Source organism: Lethenteron reissneri, chromosome 7, assembly GCF_015708825.2.
Source record: "Lethenteron reissneri isolate LAM-NWPU_2019-01 chromosome 7, ASM1570882v1, whole genome shotgun sequence".
NCBI classification, from domain to species: Eukaryota; Metazoa; Chordata; class Hyperoartia; order Petromyzontiformes; family Petromyzontidae; genus Lethenteron; species Lethenteron reissneri.
In genome coordinates this window covers 13,686,491-13,708,010 of record NC_083785.1, presented here as the reverse complement: position 1 = coordinate 13,708,010, position 21,520 = coordinate 13,686,491, and the positions used below count along the sequence as shown (strand labels likewise).

The window sequence follows — 21,520 nt, the reverse complement described above, 5'->3', positions numbered from 1 at the left end:
TGTGGACACTCCGGATCACGTGTCTACGGGGTCAACCAGAGTGCCATGGCCCGGGGCACCCTGCCCCTGGCCTGACACTCACCCCTCCTCCTTGTGGGAGCCCCCACCACACACTGTGTGTGGTGCCCGCACTATCCCAGTGCTGACAAAGCCCCGCTAGGGCTGGTATTACACACAGCCACCCACACGGTGCTGTCCACGCTAGGGCTGGTGTTACACACAGCCACCCACACGGTGCTGTCCACGCTAGGGCTGGTGTTACACACAGCCACCCACACTGTGCTGTCCACGCTAGGGCTGGTATTACACACAGCCACCCACACGGTGCTGTCCACGCTAGGGCTGGTATTACACACAGCCACCCACACTGTGCTGTCCACGCTAGGGCTGGTATTACACACAGCCACCCACACGGTGCTGTCCACGCTAGGGCTGGTATTACACACAGCCACCCACACTGTGCTGTCCACGCTAGGGCTGGTGTTACACACAGCCACCCACACGGTGCTGTCCACGCTAGGGCTGGTGTTACACACGGCCACCCACACGGTGCTGTCCACGCTAGGGCTGGTGTTACACACAGCCACCCACACAGTGCTGTCCACGCTAGGGCTGGTGTTACACACAGCCACCCACACGGTGCTGTCCACGCTAGGGCTGGTGTTACACACAGCCACCCACACTGTGCTGTCCACGCTAGGGCTGGTGTTACACACAGCCACCCACACGGTGCTGTCCACGCTAGGGCTGGTGTTACACACAGCCACCCACACTGTGCTGTCCACGCTAGGGCTGGTGTTACACACAGCCACCCACACGGTGCTGTCCACGCTAGGGCTGGTGTTACACACAGCCACCCACACGGTGCTGTCCACGCTAGGGCTGGTGTTACACACAGCCACCCACACAGTGCTGTCCACGCTAGGGCTGGTGTTACACACAGCCACCCACACGGTGCTGTCCACGCTAGGGCTGGTGTTACACACAGCCACCCACACGGTGCTGTCCACGATGTCGGAACATTGAACAGCACGGCCCTTCTGGGCCGGCACCATACAGTGAGTGACATCCCCGATGTCACTACACAATTATTGTTTCATCGATTAATTTTCACCTCCATCTGTGGGGATATTATAAATGGATCATCTTTATTTTAGTTCTGAATAGATATGCATTCTGTTTTTGTGTGTATCGTGCTCAGATTCTGCTATCATATGGTCTTGCTGTGCAGCTCAAAAAGCTAAGGCTTTGCTATATATTGGCTGTGTTAATGGAGTGACAGAACCCACGTGTTCATCAATTTACACATCCAACCATCCAGTGCAACGTGATGGCAAACGTGTGCACTATCCACATTGTGGGTTTTATGGCACAGTGTTTCCCCATGTGGTCGTTATGAAATGGTAGTAACATCAACAATTCTGTAAAATAATTGGTTCTTTACCCTTCTATCTGGCAACAAAACTGACACCTTTTTGCAAGGAGTCATGTTTGCATAGACCGCAATACCTGCAGTCATAATACAAACAAAAGAACATAACTCTGATAATGTGCACTGTCCTTGAAGTTGATTGGTCCACACCCGAGACAGCTTTCCTTCGAGCCTAGTCTCATATGGGTTGGACCAGATGACGCCAAAAGGCGCACAACTCAAGGACAATGCACCATCAGAGTTTGAGAGCTCGGGGCAAGCATCTACACTATGGGGACCTCATTTGCCAGTAAAAATATGATAATTGGTTCTTTACCCTTCTATCTGGCAACAAAACTGACACCTTTTTGCAAGGAGTCATGTTTGCATAGACCGCAATACCTGCAGTCATAATACAAACAAAAGAACATAACTCTGATAATGTGCACTGTCCTTGAAGTTGATTGGTCCACACCCGAGACAGCTTTCCTTCGAGCCTAGTCTCATATGGGTTGGACCAGATGACGCCAAAAGGCGCACAACTCAAGGACAATGCACCATCAGAGTTTGAGAGCTCGGGGCAAGCATCTACACTATGGGGACCTCATTTGCCAGTAAAAATATGATAATTGGTTCTTTACCCTTCTATCTGGCAACAAAACTGACACCTTTTTGCAAGGAGTCATGTTTGCATAGACCGCAATACCTGCAGTCATAATACAAACAAAAGAACATAACTCTGATAATGTGCACTGTCCTTGAAGTTGATTGGTCCACACCCGAGACAGCTTTCCTTCGAGCCTAGTCTCATAAAGCTGTCTCAGGTGTGGACCAATCAACTTCAAGGACAGTGCACATTATCAGAGTTATGTTATTTTGTTTGTATTATGACTGCAGGTATTGCGGTCTATGCAAACATGACTCCTTGCAAAAAGGTGTCAGTTTTGTTGCCAGATAGAAGGGTAAAGAACCAATTATCATATTTTTACTGGCAAATGAGGTCCCCATAGTGTAAATTCTGTAAAACTTAAGATATTATAACAATGATTTCACGTGTGTTTATGTTTGTCTTTGAGCGTGTGTGGAAACTGATGCAGTCATTATCTCTCTGAACCTAGAAATTTGAGTTAGACTCCTGGCCATGGCTAACATCAGTCACCAGTGATATCTGAACAGGTCCTGGACCTCACCTGGGTTCACTCATCCTTAAATGGATACCTTTTTACTTCATGTGAACATCAGCACTGTGGAGACAAAGATGACCAGGTGTGGTGTTGACTGCACCACCCCTCTTTGTAACACACTAGCTTTAATAGGTGCTGCTTAGAGATTTTTGCCCCAACAGTAAAGTTCAAGTTTATTTTGTTTAACCACAAAATCAAAATCCCAGGATAGCCTCATTTGCAAGAATGATCTGGGGCATTGGTCTGCAAGTAGGAGGTGTTGATGACTATGTATAATCCCACATTTGGACCCTGGGGATAGCACGTAATTGCCTACTCTTGATAATGAGGTCATCGGGATATTTAACGTCCACTACGAGTAAAGCATTATCCTCACCGTTATTACACCCACATTAGTGATCAGGACGGCCTCTGGATTCAAACCGTGCAACAAGCGGTGAACACGCTACCGCTAGCCCATGTCACCACCCACTCTATGTAGGCTATATGAAGGGGTGTTTGTAATTTATATGTGTGTGTCTGCATATTCATTCCAATACCCTAGTCTGATATGTATGCAGGGGCTATTTTCATTCAACTTACACTGGGCTGGGACCTCTACACATCTATTCTTGTGCTGCTGGGTATCACCGCTCTCTACACAATCACAGGTGGGATCCATTGTGCACGATACGCGATCAGTTCCATCTATATTTATCTAGCCTCGAGTCATGACAAATCGCATAGGTGCTTAGGTCAGGCACATGTCTGCGTAAGCTATTGCAGCTACAGTCCCAATACGGATGAGAAAGTTTGACTTCTTCACTTTCAGTTTCAATCACAAACATACCAATGAAGGACAGAACCAAATACTCAACACTTTAAGCATGCTGTGTTGTTTGTGGACGAAAGCGATTGCTAAATCTGTCATGACTGTTTTTGATCAAATTCACTCCTGGAGTCAATGTTGCAGGAATATGGATGCAATCCTGGTGCGTTCGGTGTTACTCAGATGGGCATGCCACCTGAATTTTCGACGAAAATCAACAAGTAAATGATTTTGGTTATAATAAATAGATACAACCTGCTGAAAAAACCCCCACTCTATATCAATAGCTTCACCTTATTGAAAAAACACGAAAAAATATATAATCATGATTTCAAGTTGCTTTAAATGACCCATCATAACCCCTTGAATTGACATTGGTTTATCATATCATGGTTTTGCGACAGCAAATGCTCAATCGCAACATCTTTATGGCAGTTCAGGTAGAAATACTCATTCTGAGAATGAATGTATCTAAAGTTTAGTGTTAATAATGCGTATGGGTCAGATTCACAACGAAACAGTGGAGAGACTAGCAAGTTTGTTCTGTGCCAAAAATCCGACGAAGCAACCCATTTTCTCACGTGGGAATCTGAACCATATTCTTATTGAGGGCTAAAAATAACTTTCAAATACTTTTGGAAGGCCACACATGAACACACACCTCAGTCACGTGTAATGACAAAAGTGAGTTAGCATGTTGTAAGTATAAGCACAATGTTGCCAGGTTGAAAATATTCCCCCTCTAGTACCCGATTAGTGGGGTTAAAATGTTGGCAGTGACGGATCTTGGAGGTCGTATGTCTGCTGTGCAGCAACTGTGGGATCTAGCAGAAGATAATAAGTACAACCCGTAAAAACAAAGTTTTTCACTATAAATCCTTTATATGCGTGGCGGCTAGAGTCCTCTCGTCCTCTGGCTTGAGATGGCTGCCACCTATGGGTCAGATGATTGTCTGCCAGTATTAAGCAATTGGTAATTAAATATTTAATTTGTTTTCCCTAAACAGTGTAAAATTTTTGAATTTTTTTTCACGAACATTAATCGTCTCGCACAACGAGTCTGTGTGCAAAATGTCAGCTCGATTGGATCACGGGAAGTGGGTTAAAAAACGACCGAAAGATTTGCACGGTCGTAAGCAAGCAAGCAAGCACGCAAGCAAGCGAACTTAATATAAAGGATTTAAAATTAACCCGTAAAAACAAAGTTTTTCACTATAAATCCTTTATATGCGTGGCTTTTTTCACGAAAATTAATTGTCACGCACAACGAGTCTATGTGCAAAACGTCAGCTCGATTGGATCACGGGAAGTGGGTTAAAAAACGACCGAAAGATTTGCACGGTCGTAAGCAAGCAAGCGAACTTAATATAAAGGATTTAAAAAGCATTGGCGACGTGTGGTGACATTCACAACATTGGCCATTATGATATCTCAATATTGAGTGATGAATACATATTGTTTGTGGACTGTTACTAAGTGGTAAACCTCATGCAGCAGTGTGCCATATGGCTAGATGTGGCCTGCGGCTGTATGCTGCAATCTGGTCATAATCCATCCAAACGTTTTCAAGGTATTAATACAAACATGTGGAGTTTACGCGACCAGTCCCTATGCCAGTGTTGGTCTTTCTGTTGCCGAAACCAGGTTTTCATTTGCCGAGTTTAAAGTGGGGCTTTTTTCTGTTATTCATTACTTTTATGATAGGGTAATGTGCCATCGCCATTTATAACAATAATAATATTCGTAATTTATACAAGATAGCATCACTGATTGTGAAGAATCTTTAAGAATGGCTCTGCTATGGGATATTTGGTCAGTTTGTTAATTAATTTTGTTTTGAATGTGGGGTGTTTGCATTGGGTTGCCAGTGAAAAGCCACGCATGCATAGGGATAACAATAAAATATCCAGGCAGTTTGGCATCCTGCTTTCTGTACTGCCACGCACTGGCCACCCTTGCAGCCCAGCAAGTCTGTGAATTGCATTCACACAATTATCTCCACCAATCTCACCTCCAAATTGCTGGATAACAGATGTGTGCCACCACACCTATTCTTTATGATTAAGAGCAAAAACATGTGTATTTTTCCAGGGGGACTGAAGGCTGTGATCTACACAGACACCTTCCAGCTGGTCATCATGCTCGTGGGCAGCTTTGTCCTCATGATCCTCAGTAAGCTGCCCTCTAAACCACAGACTTCATGCAGACATTTTGTCTGAATTTTCTAAAAAAATCCACAATGTGTCTCACGCTTGGTACTTTCGAATCAAAATATATATGGACTATTTATAACCTATAGGCATATTAAGGATCCATTTATTTAGCAAATTAAATCAATTCTCATATTCACAATAATGAATCTATTTGGCTGTAAGAATCCAACCCTAAACCATTTATCCAGTGGCATACCCATGGTTGGCACGGGCCCTGAGACGAGGAAGGATATAGGTCCTCCGATCCCATTACTCCCTCCACTTCCTCCAACCACCTTTGCAGCTCAGCATTTGGGGCCCTCCATCCCATGCATCCCGATGCAGCTGCAGAGCCTGCACACTCATTAACTACACCACGACAACCCACCTTATAACCCGGTTGCGCTGCCACAGGTTTCATGAAGGTGGGCAGCTTTGAGGAGCTGCAACTCCGCTACTCTAGGGCCATGCCAAACGTCACGCTCGCAGGGAACACGACCTGTGGAACCCCGCGGTCCGACGCCTTCCACATCTTCCGCGACGCCACCCATGGAGACTATCCCTGGCCTGGTGTAGTGTTGGGCATCCCCATCCTCTCTGCCTGGTACTTCTGCACTGACCAGGTGCTGAGTGCGAGATTCTGTTGAACACGTCAAAATGCCAATGCAAGATTTCTTACCCACACCGGTAAACGTGACATAAGCACTCCGATCTTCAGAGCCCTCCACTGGCTCTTTTGCCCTAATTGCCTTCATGATCATCCTGGACATGCCCCTGCCCTTCTTTTCCCTCTCATCTCACCCCACTCCACTTTACGTGTTCACCACTCCCGCAACAGAGGTGTTCTGTCGGAGGATCTTCACTTTGCGTTGCTTCTTCTCCTCCCTGCCACGGGACATCCAAGCTGTCCATTCCTTGCCCCTCTTCCAAGTCCAAGTTCATGATCATGACTGTCTCCACTGTTAAACAGTAAATCAGAATCTCCTTTTTCCCCGATGATGAACGTATCACTATTTTGTGCATTGCCTTAATATGTGTTTTTATATATAAATGCTATATACATCCAAATTGTATTGGAATATACATTCTGTCCAGTCAAAAAGATAATTGAAGGATTTTATACAAATTGAAGGGAGGATATGAATTGTGCTTTGTACAGAAAATTACCTGAAATTATTATTAAGTCCTCCGCATTTCTTCTATACACACAGTGATTCAGGGCATCAATTGCGCAAACAAGGGCTGTCATTAAGAGTTTGTCACCTTGTGATTTGTCGTGGAGAAAGAGCAACGACTGTGACATCGGACGATGTGTTTTAAGGGCAAGTTGCCTTCGAATATTCCACAACGAGTCCACGTTACAATGTGCTTTGCACAGATAATGCAGTGCGTAACATCACTTTGAAATGAGCTAAAGATCACTTTGTAAGGAGTTGTTTTTTAAGATATTGAGAACGTGAAAGCACATGCGATGACGCAACTGAGAGACACTCCAGTCGAAAATGTCTAGGTCTGCTTTCAGAAGCCATGTGATCTCTGGCAGGAATGTATTAGGGCTGGGTAAGGACGCTATTATAACTTCCTCGAATGCTTAACTGGACCTCCTTGTGTACCAGATAAAGTACATTGACCAGTTCATCATCAACAACTATTCTCTATCCACTGCTGGATGAAGGCCTCTGAATGTGATTGCCATCCCTCATGGTTATGCGATTCCATACTCATCTTACGACAGCACATGAACGGGTCTAATCTCTCCGTCTCCAGATTGGTTATCTTCTCTGGTATAGTATGTGGTTTGGCTGCAGTCAGCCTTGTAAAGCTCTGAACCCTGTTTTTTTGTGGGTCTCCAGGTTCTGGTGCAGAGGTCAATTTCAGCCAAGAACCTCACGCACGCCAAAGGCGGGTCGGTGCTGGCGGCCTACTGCAAGTTCCTGCCTCTCTTCCTCCTCATCTTGCCAGGAATGATCAGCCGTGTGCTTTTCACAGGTGCCACTGCAGTCTTTATACGAGTTGATGAAGTGTTGTTTACTTTATATATCCATTCTATAAAATATCCAGACAGACAAAAGCTGAGGTGGCATTAATTCCTTTCGATTTAAAGCTTTCGTGACTGCAGGGATTCATCTTCTTGGTTATTTCAGTAAAGTCACGTAGAAGGGAAGTAATAAAATAATAAAATGATAAAATAATAAAAATAAAACATAATAAAAATATTTTATTATGTTTTATTTTTATTATTTTATTACTTCCCTTCTACGTGACTTTACCGAAAGAACCAAGAAGATGAATTCCTTTATTATTATAGAGGTATTGATGTAGTGAAAAAAGTCAAACATCTCCCTGCTTCAACAATGGGTGGTGGTCATCTTCATTCGCAGCCTTAAGGCAGTAATGGAAATTCCACATTACTATGGCAGGCATTGGACCATCACTGTTAACTTCCAATAAAGTGGCACTTATATTATTGACTCCACAAAGAGGAGTTTGCCTTTGAACTAGGATATGAACTCACGTTTTTCTCATTGTGAGGTGACCACTCTAGCCATAGCACCACCCAACTAAATATGGAATGACATAAATGGATCACAATGAGTGGGTATCATGGTTGCGAAGCGTGCTTCTTCATGAACCTGGGCTCGGAATTTGACTCCAGTCTATAGTCTATTTCCTTATTTGGAACCTTGCTAACGTGTGTGGTCAAAGATGATCGCGCTCAGGATGGTCTGGTAACAATACAGCTCTTTCATAATAATGAAAACGGGAACAACCACAAAACACAGGTTACTGCAACCCATGCCAGAGCTCCGCCATCACTGTCTAAAATGGAGGGAAGAAAATGGTTCCGCCCCTTTTACCATGACGACAAAATGTAAGTTGTCTACACACCCATGAAAGACATCAATGGCGAGTTATATATATATTAAAAGACCCACAACACAATACCCCCATTTTGCTAACCTACTCTGCCCAGAGTGGCAAAGTATAGTCATTCATTCTAGATTTGAAGCTTTCGTGACTGCAAGGATTCATACTCTTAGTTCTTTCGGTAAAGTCACGTAGGTTAAAAATGAAATTAAAATTAATAAAAATAAAACGATAAAAATCACGACGTTTCGGAGGCAACACAAGTCTCCGTCATCAGGTGGGACCGTCACAGCCAGAATTACTGCATCAAGTGTTTTATTTTTATTAATTTTAATTTCATTTTTTACCTACGTGACTTTACCGAAAGAACTAAGAGTATAAAGTATAGTCACACAGCCCCTGTGGCTGACACAGCGTGAGAGTCTTTCATCCAGCAATAGTTTAACAATAGGCAATTATTTGCTTTAGGTGGCATGCATATGCACACCATACTGTACATCAAAATTAACTCATTACTCCAATTAATTATTCTCAGCCTCGTGTGCATTATTTGGACCAGTTTACAAAAACCATAACATATATATGGCATGCACATTTCTATTATTTAGCTACATAACAGAAGTGCAATATGCATCTATTTGTTACCTAATTGGTTTCTATTAAACTGCATTAACATAGCTGAGGCCATGGAATCCATTAGTGGCCTCATAACATATTCATATATTTTCTAACACATACACCGTTGAAAGCAATAGCTGCAAGAGGGAACTGACAATATATACATATGTAGTGGGTTCTACAGAGGCACACACTTGACTTGGAGGCAACGCGTTTATTATAACACCCCAACAGGGTTTCTACATAAACGTACATAGTTACCCAATAGGGTAACGATATAAACGGATCAGGTCAGCAACACACTGCCTGATCCACGATGCCGAGCGTAACGACCGAAGACTGAAGAGACATAGCACCGAGGGTTCAATTCCAGCAGACAGCCGCGATTGCTCTCGGGACCTCCCTTTAATGCTCCCGAGCGTGGCCTCACTCCGCCTTCGGCCGGCCATGCCCCATTCTGGATTTCACCAGAAGGTTCTCGACCAAGCATCACATGAACTTGAAGCCACCCTTTGGGCCCCCTCGCTACCCTGTCCCTGTCACGTGCCCTCTGGGGTTCACCCAGACTGTCACGTCCTTACTTGCCCTCTCTCTGACCGTCACCAGAACCATGTCCCCTAGGGCCCGCTTCCATGCCATACCTACTCTGGTGCCAGAGAGAGGCTCAAGACGTACAGTTCCACTCTTGTGACAGTAGCTGGCGCTAAACGCTATAGTGACTCCTTTTAAGTCACTACACATATATGGCCAGGTTGTGTTGCAGTTAGAGCTCTCAACTGCCATTGATAACCAACTCAGCCCACTATCCCTCCAGAGTTGTTAACATGAATACCACTCTGTGATATGTCAATAGTGATTATCCGATGGAGGTCCTTGCTGCTGCTGTAGAACTGTGCCATCTTAATTACTGGCTCAGGTCTCAATGGGGATGTGCATTCCTCCACTTTAGTTTGAGTCAGGTGCTACTGATCCTAGAAAGCCACAAATACAAAACTATAAAATTCTCCCGTTTAGTCGTGTTGCCTATGGAGACAAGTGTGGCTAGCGTGTATTAAGGCCAGCATGGTAAAAGAGTGGGTGGTGTGGCCAGCACCTAACAAGGTACTTAATTTAAAATGTAGGCTTTTGCGACCAATATTATTCATTAAAGGTTTTTGGGTTAGATCGCGTTATTTATAAATGTGTCGCAACCCTCCACCACCCGACACGGCCAATCAGTAAAAAATGTGTCACGTTCACAAAAGACAAATAGTTCACTACTTTAGCCCAACGGTGTGTTGAAGAGTGAATCCACAACATTTACAAAAATGTTAAATGTTGTGGATTCACACTATAAATAACGCGATCTAACCCAAAAACCTTTATTATGAAGGTACTTATTGTAGTCCAAATCAATTTACAAGACATCCAGGACAAATGAAGATATAACTTGCGAATGGTGTGTATGGCCACGTAGCCACGTGAAGATTCTGAGATCATAGTGCATTGAGTGAACGCTGTGTCGTTATTACTCCCCACAGGTTTACACTTAAATAAATAAAAAATCATGAACATCATCAGTCATGATGTATTTACTGCTGGATATATTTATCTTTGCAATTTTCCATTTTAGCTCCTGCAGCGCACCAACTGAAACCATTGTTCCATCTTAACGATTTCAATAATCTTCGACGTGAACTACCCTTGAGCTGCCACTAGGTTATAAGTCTCAACCACGGGCTATTAAAGCATGAAGAGGCACACCGAAAAACAAAGAGGAAGGCAATGACCAAAGTATGTACACAAGTTAAATACTATGACGTTAACTGTTAAGAAGCGTAATACGTGGGAATGGACAGGGCATCTCGCTGGATGGGTTGATCGCCGATAGTATAAACTCAACTTTAGATTTTACCAAGTAAGGTCCACTGAGCTATATCGTTTATTTAGAAGTGACCTGGTCACAAATGATAGCTCAACGAAGTGGTTTATCATATGGAAATTCCTCGCAGCCAAATACTATAAATGCATGTTTCGAAATATGGAGGGAAACCCCAAAGGACCCAGAGAAAATACCTGCAACCACAGGGAGAACATGCAAACTCCAAATATACAGGCGTCGGGATTGGGATCGAACCCATGACCTCCTGTTTACCCGGTGAGATAGTTAACATATCTCCACCGTGGCACCCCTAAAATATGCCTCGTGTTACTTTATTCATGCAATCTCAATGTAGCCATTTCATATTTTTTCACATTACATCTAAAAATACATATATATTATTTCGGCCATGGTTTGCAAAAGCTTGGATGATCGCATCAATTTTCGCTGAGTCAAATGCCTTTTGATAAGTCTACAAAGGCTAGGCATAATGGCATTTTATATTCATCAATCTTCACCAGAATCTGATTGATAGCACGCGTGTGGCCAATGTTAGAGCTATCTGCTGCAGGGTGCATATCATTTGGATGATCATCCGCTTTTATGATATGAATATATATAGATTTTTTTTAATGTAATAAGATATCATAATATGAATCAACACGACATTTACGTTTACTTGTGCAGTTTTATATCAATTAATAAAAAATACATTTTCAAAATGTTAATATAACCACTTTAATACGTGCATATTTGAAGCAAAAAGATCGTACAGATGCACGTGTAACAGAATCAGTAGACACAAATGAACGGACATATTAACCATCTCAGATGTTATTCTATTATATGAATTAAATTCCCACTGGTGTATGAGCGTCGCACCATGAGATGGATAAGTATCCGTGTCTAAGTCTCACAGTGAGCATTGTTCCTCTCTTTGAAACACGACATCACATAACTACTTGTGAAGGAAATAGACTTCTTATTGACACCATGCAGTACCCACTTTCATATGCCCTGCCAAACCTGTTCCTCCTCATGACAAACCAAAAACGATTCGTCCTCAGAGCTGAAATGTGGTTAATTAACTGACACACTGACTGTAATGGGATGAGTCATTGGTGACTGGACCGAGATCAACTTGATTCTTCTGACAACCCAGTTCAATCATAGGTGGCTGACACCTGGATGAGAACTCAGGTTCTCAGAGATGTTGGCTTAGCACCGTGAAATTTCCCCCCACATTGGCTTGTAAATGCACACGCATAAAAATATCTCTAGCAAAAACTGGATAATATAAGCCAAGCAATAACGTTTTTTTCTTCTTTATATTTTGTCCGGTGAAAAGGAATTTCAAAAAGTACACTCTTTATTCAACAATTTTTTCATGGAAACATGTTATTAGAAGCAGCTTCTATTCTCTTTGTCCATCCATGGAGGTCTGGAATAGATTTTTTAAGTGACCGAAATGTCAAGCAATTGCGAGGGGCCACCTGCCACGCAATCTGGTTCATTCTTTGACATCCTCGTGGTGTTCTGTTTATTTTTATCAACACGTCCATCAATAATAGGCCAACAATGAAAATAAAGAAATAACTAAATGCGTATATTAAAATACAACGGATGATGTTTCAGACAATGGCCCTTCTTCTTTGTAGCAAAGAGATGCATAATGTTTCATAGCAATGGTGGCTGTTCCTTTCAGTAACCCGGATAAAGGCAACTGCTGCTCTGCACTATTCCTCGACTTGTCAAAAGCCTTTGATACTGTTGACCATGATGTTCTACTCACAAGACTTGGTCAACTAACAATTTCATACTGTACAATAAAATGGTTTAAGAGCCACTTCTCAAACCGTTCTCAAATGGTATACAGTGATAACATCTCGTCCATAAATATTCAAATAACAGGGTGTTCCACAAGGTTCCATGCTGGGTCCAGTTCTGACCTCATTTTTTTTAAACAATCTTGGATTAAACTTAAATCATTCAGAATGAAATATCTTTTCCAATGACACTGTCATGCTAGTATCAGGTAAATCTCACAAAGAAGATAAACGTAATCTCCAAACACGATTTTGATTTAATTCAACATCAATTGTCACGACTAAAATTGCTACTAAATAAAAAAAATGAGATCATGGTCTTTTCCTCAAACAAAAATCCAGTTTCATTCTCTTCACCTTATTACTGATATCAAAAACAACATGATTGAACAAACGGAGTGCTTCACACACGTGGGTTTACTAATTGATCATAAACGTACATTCCAACCCCATATTGATCACATCTCGAGGAAAATTACAAAGAAAATAGGATTTTTATATAGAATAAAATATTGTTTTCCCATTCAATTATGCCTGCAAATTGTCGAAGCTATCATTCATTCTACCACTGTTTGACTATGGTAATGCTGCTAACAGATGAGCTCCAAATGAATCACTAAACAAACTAAACCCACTTTATAATTCTGCTCTTCGATTTGCACTGGATGCACCATACACGTCCCACCATTGTGACCTCTACTTAAAATCCAAGCTCTCATCACTTGGTGCAAGAAGAAATCTACATTGGGCCCTGTTCATCCATAAAATCCTTTTTGGTAAATCTCCGCTATACTGAGCTAATTCATTAACCCCATTGTCAAATCCAAGAAACCTAAGACATCCATCTAATTGCCTTTTCTCTATCCCAAGAACAATAATTGGAATAGGTAACAAAGCCTTTGCCATTGCAGCACTAACGTTTTGGAACAACCTTGTTTCCTCCCTTAACATCATACATCTTCCTTCAAAAATATTTGAAGCAGAAGATTAGTGCCGAATACAGCCGCATTCGCAAATGTGATTTGTAAATATAATCCTGAACAATATATTGAGAGTTACATTTTAATGTACAATTTTTATTGTCGGACTGTGTGTGTTGTCTTGCCTTTCCGAAGCTTTGGAATTAGTGATGCAATTTGAACGTATATATGTTATGTCTTTTATTTAAGGGACGCCATGGTGGTGAGATGTTATCTTCATCTTCCTCGCCTGGCATGCAGGAGTTCGAGGGTTCAATCCCGATCCCGACCCTGATGCCTGCATGTTTACATGTTCTCCCCTTGGTCATGTGGATTTTCTTAATCCCGGGTCTTCCGGTTTTTCCCTCCACATTTAGAAAACCGCATGGAGATTAATGAGATTATTTCGGACCTATAAATGTCCAAATCATGGGCCGTTTCTGAAAAATAAGTTAATACCTCAGTGGGCTTTGCCTGGTGGAATGGGGATGGTTTAGTTTTATTTGTATGTTCTATGTTGGTTTGTTTACCTTTTTTGTACTTTGCAATACTATAATGTTGTTGTGCTGTGTGTTGTTGTAACGTTCTTACCCGCACCTACTGGACATCCGTGGAAAATAATTTTACAGCTCATAGGATTCCTCCAGTATAAATAAATATTCTGATTCTGATTTATAGTTTTAAATAACATTTCAATGCAGTATTATTTGTGATTATGCACCACTGCCAAGGTAGTCTCGCAAAAAAGCGTTTTTTTTTTCATTCAGTACAAATTAAGAGACCTCTGCAGCGGTTTAATAGCTCAGGTGGCTCATAATGGCCGTGTAATATTACCTCGCTGTAACTGTTGAGATCTTCGGTTTAAAGGTGGAGTTGTTTCGTTTGGAGCTGGATTATTTGTTTAATTTTCTGTTACAACGATTGATCCTATTTTGACTATTACTTATATATTGTATTTAAGTTACGTTTAACTATAGTTTAACTCATTGGGCCTATGAGCAGCAGTATACCTCAATATTCTCTGCTGCTATACAAGACCCATGTCGGTATCTCTTACTCCTACAGCTTATCCATCAGCCACTTCAGCCTACCTAATCCTACCATATCTCAACACACACTAGTCTAACCACCCATTCACATCCCTTTCCTACCTACATAGCCCGACCCTACCCCTATACACACCAACCTTACCCCGAGTGTTGTTGATGATGAGCTACACCAACCCTATGACATTTGACCTTAGTAAAAAAAGATATTGAATTTTCACCATGCTAATCTTATGTGGTTCAAGAAAAATCTAAACACTCTTTCACGTTCCTCAGTTGTGCTGAGTTGAGAGTTAGGAGCAGTTTCTCTAATATAAAGAAAACACTAATTCGGGTAATGTGTCAGAGACAAATTGAGTCTACATGAGAGGTGGGCCTTCCTGGCATTGCACAGTCACTTTCGAGTTAAACAATGATGCATTACAGATGACATCGATTTGAACTCGCGATTTTCTGATTCCCAGTTGAGATCTCGACGCGGTTTACCACACGGTCAGACACAATTAGTTGTTGAAACAAACCCATTGTTCGGAGCGGTAGATTTATCACGGCATTACAGCGTCTCGTCCGCGTGTGCCGACGTGCAGAGGAGGTGGCGTGCGCGACGCGGGAGACCTGCCTGGAGGCCTGTGGGAACCCTGCCGGCTGCACCAACATTGCCTATCCCAAGCTGGTGGTGGAGCTCATGCCTCCAGGTATGTATGTGTTGAAAATTGTGCGTTGAACTATATTTCTCACCGTACATAGCCAACCGTGCTAATCGGAGGTGCGGGGGAAGGACAACAAACTAAACAAAAAACTGTTCTAAAACAATTATTTTTTTCAATATAAATTATTTCAAAGTGCATATCTCCAGTGGCTTCTTAATATCGGAAGGAAGAGTGTTCCAGACGGCCGCAGATGCGCGTCTGAAGGCACGTGATGCGGTAGCCACTGTCTTTGTTCGATGGCCAGCCAAAAGCCGCGGCGAGGATGACCGGAGTTCATCTGATGGTTTAAGCTCCTTGACGAGATCAGCAAGGTATTGTGGTTAATTTGTGGCAAGCACTTTGTGTGTAATGAGTACGTCCATATGTATTCGTTCGGCAACCGGAAGCCAATGCAGCTCCGCGAGCACTGGATGTACATGGCAGGTAAGTCACCCAGTCTGAATCCAAGGCTGCTTCTGCTATTTAAAAACAATTATAGTTGTATTCATTACAGTTTTTCATCATCACCATCATCATCACCATCATTCTCATGATCTTCCAATGGAATGCCACTCACTTGGAGATCCTTTGACTATCACTACAACGTTATCGTCAACAACCATGATTAATCCGCAGCTGGATACCATTGAGATATCAGTACAGATCACCTGCTGTCCGAAACAAGGACAAAGAAAATTTCAGCTGAAATAAGTGTGAAAAGTTATTTGATTATAGGTGCACATTCTTTAGATTTATGTGCCGACAAATATATTGTCCTGTGAATTTCAGAACAGGGTAAGTGTTTAACGTTCGAATCAATATGGACTGCTCGTGTACATATACGTGTTGTGGAAAACCCACGGCAAATAGGGGCCTCATAAGCAAACCACACTTACACTATTGTAATGCGGGCGTAAACGGCCCTCCGGAGGTGACGTCAGGAGGGGAGGAGTTAGGTCACGTGGGGGGGGTGAGGGGTTAGGCTATAGAAGGAGGGGAACCGGAAGAGGAGAGGGAGTGACGGGGAACCAGGAACAGAGAGAGGCCACGAAGGGCGAAGCGGAGGGTGGCGAGATCGCCACGAACACGGGGGAGCGAGGATCGGCACCGTTGGCCAGCGGTGACCGACCCGAAGCAGCGGGGCTGCATACAGAGTCAGCAGCGGGTCTGCATACGGTAGCAGCCAGGAGGGTCTGCATATAGGGGTAGCAGCGGGAGTCTGCATAGGGGTAGCAGCGAGTCTGCAGGGAGAGAACGGAGGTTACGGTAGATGAAGCAGAGAGTCTGCGGGAAGAGAAGGGAAGCTATAATAGCAGTCAACAGCCGGGGGCTACAAATACAGAGTTATAACAGAGTGCCGTGTGGGAGAAGACAAGAACCCAATAAAGGACACGAAGACAGAAAGAAGTGTCTGAGTCCTTTTATTACACTATTTCTATAAAGAAACACATAGAGGGATCCCCATTTATATTGTACCACTTTAGGTAAGCATTTTTTATAATTATTTAAAAAATCGTCACTGAGTCTCAAGACTCTTTTTTCAGCAGGATCCTTCAAAGTTTTCACGGTGGCGAGGGGCAACCTTGTTATGTGTATTCCCAAAATGACCAGCATTTTCCAGCATTGGGATATTTGGCCAATACGGGTTAAACTGTGGGGGGGGGGGGGTTTAGCTAGTAGGTTACAATATAGCATGAAACCATTGTGGAGATTATTTTGGGTATGGGGGCGGATTCAAGACAGAGGGGGCAGGTTACCAAGACGTACATTGGAGTCGCACCCAGTGCTTGATAACTGTGGGGAAGACCTACAGCAACACGACGACGATAAGATTGTAAAATCTGATGCTGCAGGGACTGACAGCAGAAAGGAAGGAAGGAAGCAAGCAAGCAACGGCGAGGTGTGGTGTTATCAATGGGCCATGATGGCCTCTTGATATGGACCATGAGCTCAAAATAAGGCGACATGACCGAAAGTCGGACAGCCTGTCGCTTATTAAGCCGGTGCTTAGGGCGAATTCTTGGTTCGTATCTCATTAGCCCCATTCCATGCACTGCCCTCGGCGGCAAAGCTGCGCCAGATTGGTCACAACACAGCGGTCATGGCTCTATGACTGTGCAGTGTCAAACACCGGATGTCATGATATTAATGCCTTCTGCCTTAGCCTTGATAATGACAGAGGTGAAGTCATTTGTCATTCTGTCGAGGAGCGCCGCTTGAGAGTCATGGAATAAAGAAAATTATAATACCAACGACACTGTTCTGGACTTCAGCCATGATACATTTCACTATCACCTTGAATCCCATTCAGTGTGGAATGTGGTAACACACTATAAAGAAGATAAAGTGTTTCGCTGTGTGTGCTTTCTGTGAAAGTGCACGTGGGGAACGCAAGTGTCGTGGTTAGCGCGCCGCGCTAAGAATTCTGCTCACTTTCTGCTCACTTTCAACACCAGTGAGAATTATCTGAACCGGTCCTGGACGTCCCCTAGGTTGACTCAGTCTCAAATGAGTACCTGGTGCGGTGTGTAAACATCGGGAGAGAAAAACGGCCGAGCGTGGTGTTGGCCATCCACCTCCTCGTGTGCCGTGCCGGCCTTTATCGGTGCTCGCTAACAGCACTTTCCCCAACAGCATGTGAGAGGCTATACGGGGATCTTTTTTTTCGTGTGCACGTGCAAGCTGTACGCTTTATTGCGTGTGCATGTGTACGTATTTGTGTTCCTGTACCCTTTAGCGCAGTTGTACAGAAGAGCAGTAGTGGCTGGTGCACTCATAATTTCAGCCACCTGGGTTTGATTCCTGGACATGATGACAACGGTGACAAGTCCTATCTGAACCTGTCCGAGGACTTCCATAGGTCAATTCAGCCTTGAACGAGTTGCTGGTGTGCTTTGTAAACATCAACACCAGGGAGACATGTGGCAGGGAGAGTTGCTAATCATGTCACCACCCACTCGTGTTATGCTTGGCTTAACAGATGCTCGCTCAGAGCAATTGCCCCAACAACAGCATGGCTACAAAAAGCGCCCTTTATCTTTGATGTGTGAGTATGTGTGCATGCATGGATGTCTACATCGTATAGATCAAACTGCGGTCATCCTCACAGCGGCTTTTGGCGAACCATCAAACACAGACGGTCACCCCACCGCGCGCTTTCAGATGTGCCTCTGCGGCCGTCTGGAACGCTCTTCATTCCGATATTAGGAAGCCACTGGAGCCATGCACTTTTAAATCTAGATTGAAAACTTATTTCTCCGATGAGCGCGGTTGTCTACGTACGGTGTGAAAGAAGTTCAACATACACACGTACTTGTGCACACACACACACGGTAGTGTAGCGGGTAGCGCGCTGCACTACGAACCTGGCGACCCGGGTTCGATTTCCGCTCACGGCCAACACCGGTGACGATTATCTGAACCGGTCCTGGGCCTCCCCTAGGTCGACGCAGCCTCAAATGATTACCTGATGCGATCTGTGAACATCGCCACGAGAGAAACAAAGGCGGCCGGGCGTGGTGCTGGCCACCCACCCCCTCGTGTGCTGTGCCAGCCTTCATAGGTACTGCTCGCTAACAGCGCTTGTTCTAACAGTCTGTTACGTGCCACGGGTGGGAAAGGTTGTCTTGTGCACTTGTGCAACGTCTTTGCTTGCAGGGCTGAAGGGTGTCATGCTCGCGGCTATGATGGCTGCCTTAATGAGCTCGCTGACGTCCGTCTTCAACAGCAGCAGCACCATCTTCACCATGGACTTGTGGGCTCGCCTACGGCCCCGCGCGAGCGAGCGAGAGCTCATGATCGTCGGCAGGTCCTGACCGCAGTCCTCACTCGCACACACGTCGGGCTGGAGCTAAATAAGATGGTGCCATTCTAGATTTGAAGTTTAACGTGACTGCAGGGATCCATACTCTTTGGTTGTTTCGGTAAAGTCACGTAGGTATAAATAAAATAAATTAAATCACGACGTTTCGATTGCAACACAAGCAATCATCATCAGGTGGGAAAACCACAGCAAGAACATGTTTTTCTTTCGCTGTAGTGGGAGAAAGAGTTGCCGTGGTAATAGGTAAGAGGAGATGGTGCCAACAATAAGACTCTGCAATGATGTGGCCCAGCAGTGGCACGTTTGCTGCAGGTTGCACGGGTTCATGGTTTGATCCCGGCAGTCACCCTGGTCAATACTGCAGATGTATTGACCTTATATGTATATGTGTTATCTGCTTCACAGTGACGATTAAAATATCCCATTAATTAATGTGAAAAAATAAAAGTGCTTGTGTGCAGGCATCATGGTCCAAATATGATAAATTACTCGTAGTTATGTAATTAGGAAGCCAGAGAGCAACATCTCCTCCTACTGACAGACGAATGCGCAGTTGCTGGCTGGTGCTGCTTTCACCTTGTGACTGCACAGGGACAGCTGCCACTGGGGGTCACCTGCTGCAGGGCGCCTCGAAGCAGGTTCAATGATGATGATGATGATGAAACTAGCCGGCCATTCCATGTTGTAGTTAAACACATGACTAATAATCGGAGAGTCACTGGATTTTAATCCCAATAATCTTACCTCTGGGGGTCACATCATAGAGGTGCGGAATTTACACCACTGTCTGAGACCTCCAGTGGCAACGAGTCCTGAGGTCCGTGCTTGTTTCATCGTGAACATTTTTTTGTTATTGTTGTTTATGTTCGTATTTTATATTTCTCATTTTATATGGCCTTTGTCCTCATGGATCTTAAAGCACCCTGTCTAATGACAGTATTCAAGGGCATTGTCTGTGGTGGCGTCTTGATCTTTACTGTGACTAGATTGTTGCCATCCATAACACACACATATTAATGAATAATTAACAATAATAGTAATTTATGGTCCCATGCTGTGACAGTTATGGAGGTTATTTTAGCATAATTGGTCAGTGTGGGTTGGTGAAGGAGGGGTTTTGTCAGGAACAGTTCAGATGCCACTCATCACAGATGTTCGTCTTGGTAATCGAACTCAGGTCGTGGGATTCACAGCACAATTCGCTTACCACCTCACCAGAGCTGACCATCCACCTGTTTACTGACTTACATGCGTATGTACAATATACGTTAAAGTACACAGTAATATACTCAAGTACAATATGCTAAGTTGCACTTCCATAGGAATTCCATAATCCAAGGTCCACAAGAGACGCTGCCATGGGGTAATGGTTAGTACACAGGTTCGATTCCCTCGTGCCACAGTTGAAGAAATAAGTACTTTAAAAAGCCCTCCCCAACACTGTCCACCAGCAGTATAAATAGGTACCACCAGGTTAGTTGATCGGCCGGTCGTGTTCGGTGGGGTAAAGTGTGGGTAATCCCACCTAATCCAAAACGTCAGGCAAGTGTGGAAGAATAGGCTAAAATACCATTTGGGGGCACACCAAGAACTTCCTCCAGCGGAGGCCTTTTCCGCTCGTAGCAGGATTGAGCAAGTAATTGCAGGGCTGCACCTTTTCTGCCTTCACCTTTTATAGGACCTTTAGCTACTACAATAAATTGTGAATAATACAAGATGCTCTCAGCTCATTATAGGTCACGTTCTGATGATGCCAATTGGATCATTTGAAAGAGCTATTAGTTATGTACATATTTGTATAAGTTTAGGAGTAGGATTAAAATATGAAAACTTTGCCACCCATGTAGGGAAAATATATGATCATCCGTAGTAATTTCATGCATTGGAGCGTGTGCGCCATTGCACACATGGACTGTGAATTAGCACTGGAGCAGAGGTAAAAAAAAATCTATTTCCAAATCAGCTCTGCACTTTCTCTAAAGTGCCAAAAGTTTTCAGTAGGCCGATCCATCCCAAGGGATGTTGACAGGGTCAACCAAAAATAACTTCAAAGGTTTTTCTTTACAAAGTTACAAAGTGCAGCGGACTTGTCCTTTTCATCTGCAGCCACTCTGCCTGCTCGCCAAAAGCCAGCCCATTAAAGGGGACATTTAATATCAAAGCTAATTGCGTTTTCTGAAAGATTTTTTTTTGCACATATATGTACACACAGAGAATTAATGACCTAGGTGATGC

General features: G+C 43.7%; 1 protein-coding gene across 2 annotated transcripts in view; it reads left to right on the top strand.

Moving 5' to 3' along the window:
• LOC133358451 (sodium/mannose cotransporter SLC5A10-like) overlaps nt 1-21,520 on the top strand; it is a 69,241-nt gene that overhangs the window by 36,281 nt on the left and 11,440 nt on the right. Inside the window, exons 6-11 of one of the 2 annotated variants that reach the window (XM_061576743.1) lie at nt 3,140-3,245; nt 5,495-5,575; nt 6,010-6,218; nt 7,449-7,584; nt 15,361-15,468; nt 19,120-19,270. In XM_061576743.1, the coding sequence (XP_061432727.1) occupies nt 3,140-3,245; nt 5,495-5,575; nt 6,010-6,218; nt 7,449-7,584; nt 15,361-15,468; nt 19,120-19,270 (791 nt within the window). The remainder of the gene's footprint in view (nt 1-3,139; nt 3,246-5,494; nt 5,576-6,009; nt 6,219-7,448; nt 7,585-15,360; nt 15,469-19,119; nt 19,271-21,520) is intronic. The other variant, XM_061576748.1, reaches the window with a different exon arrangement.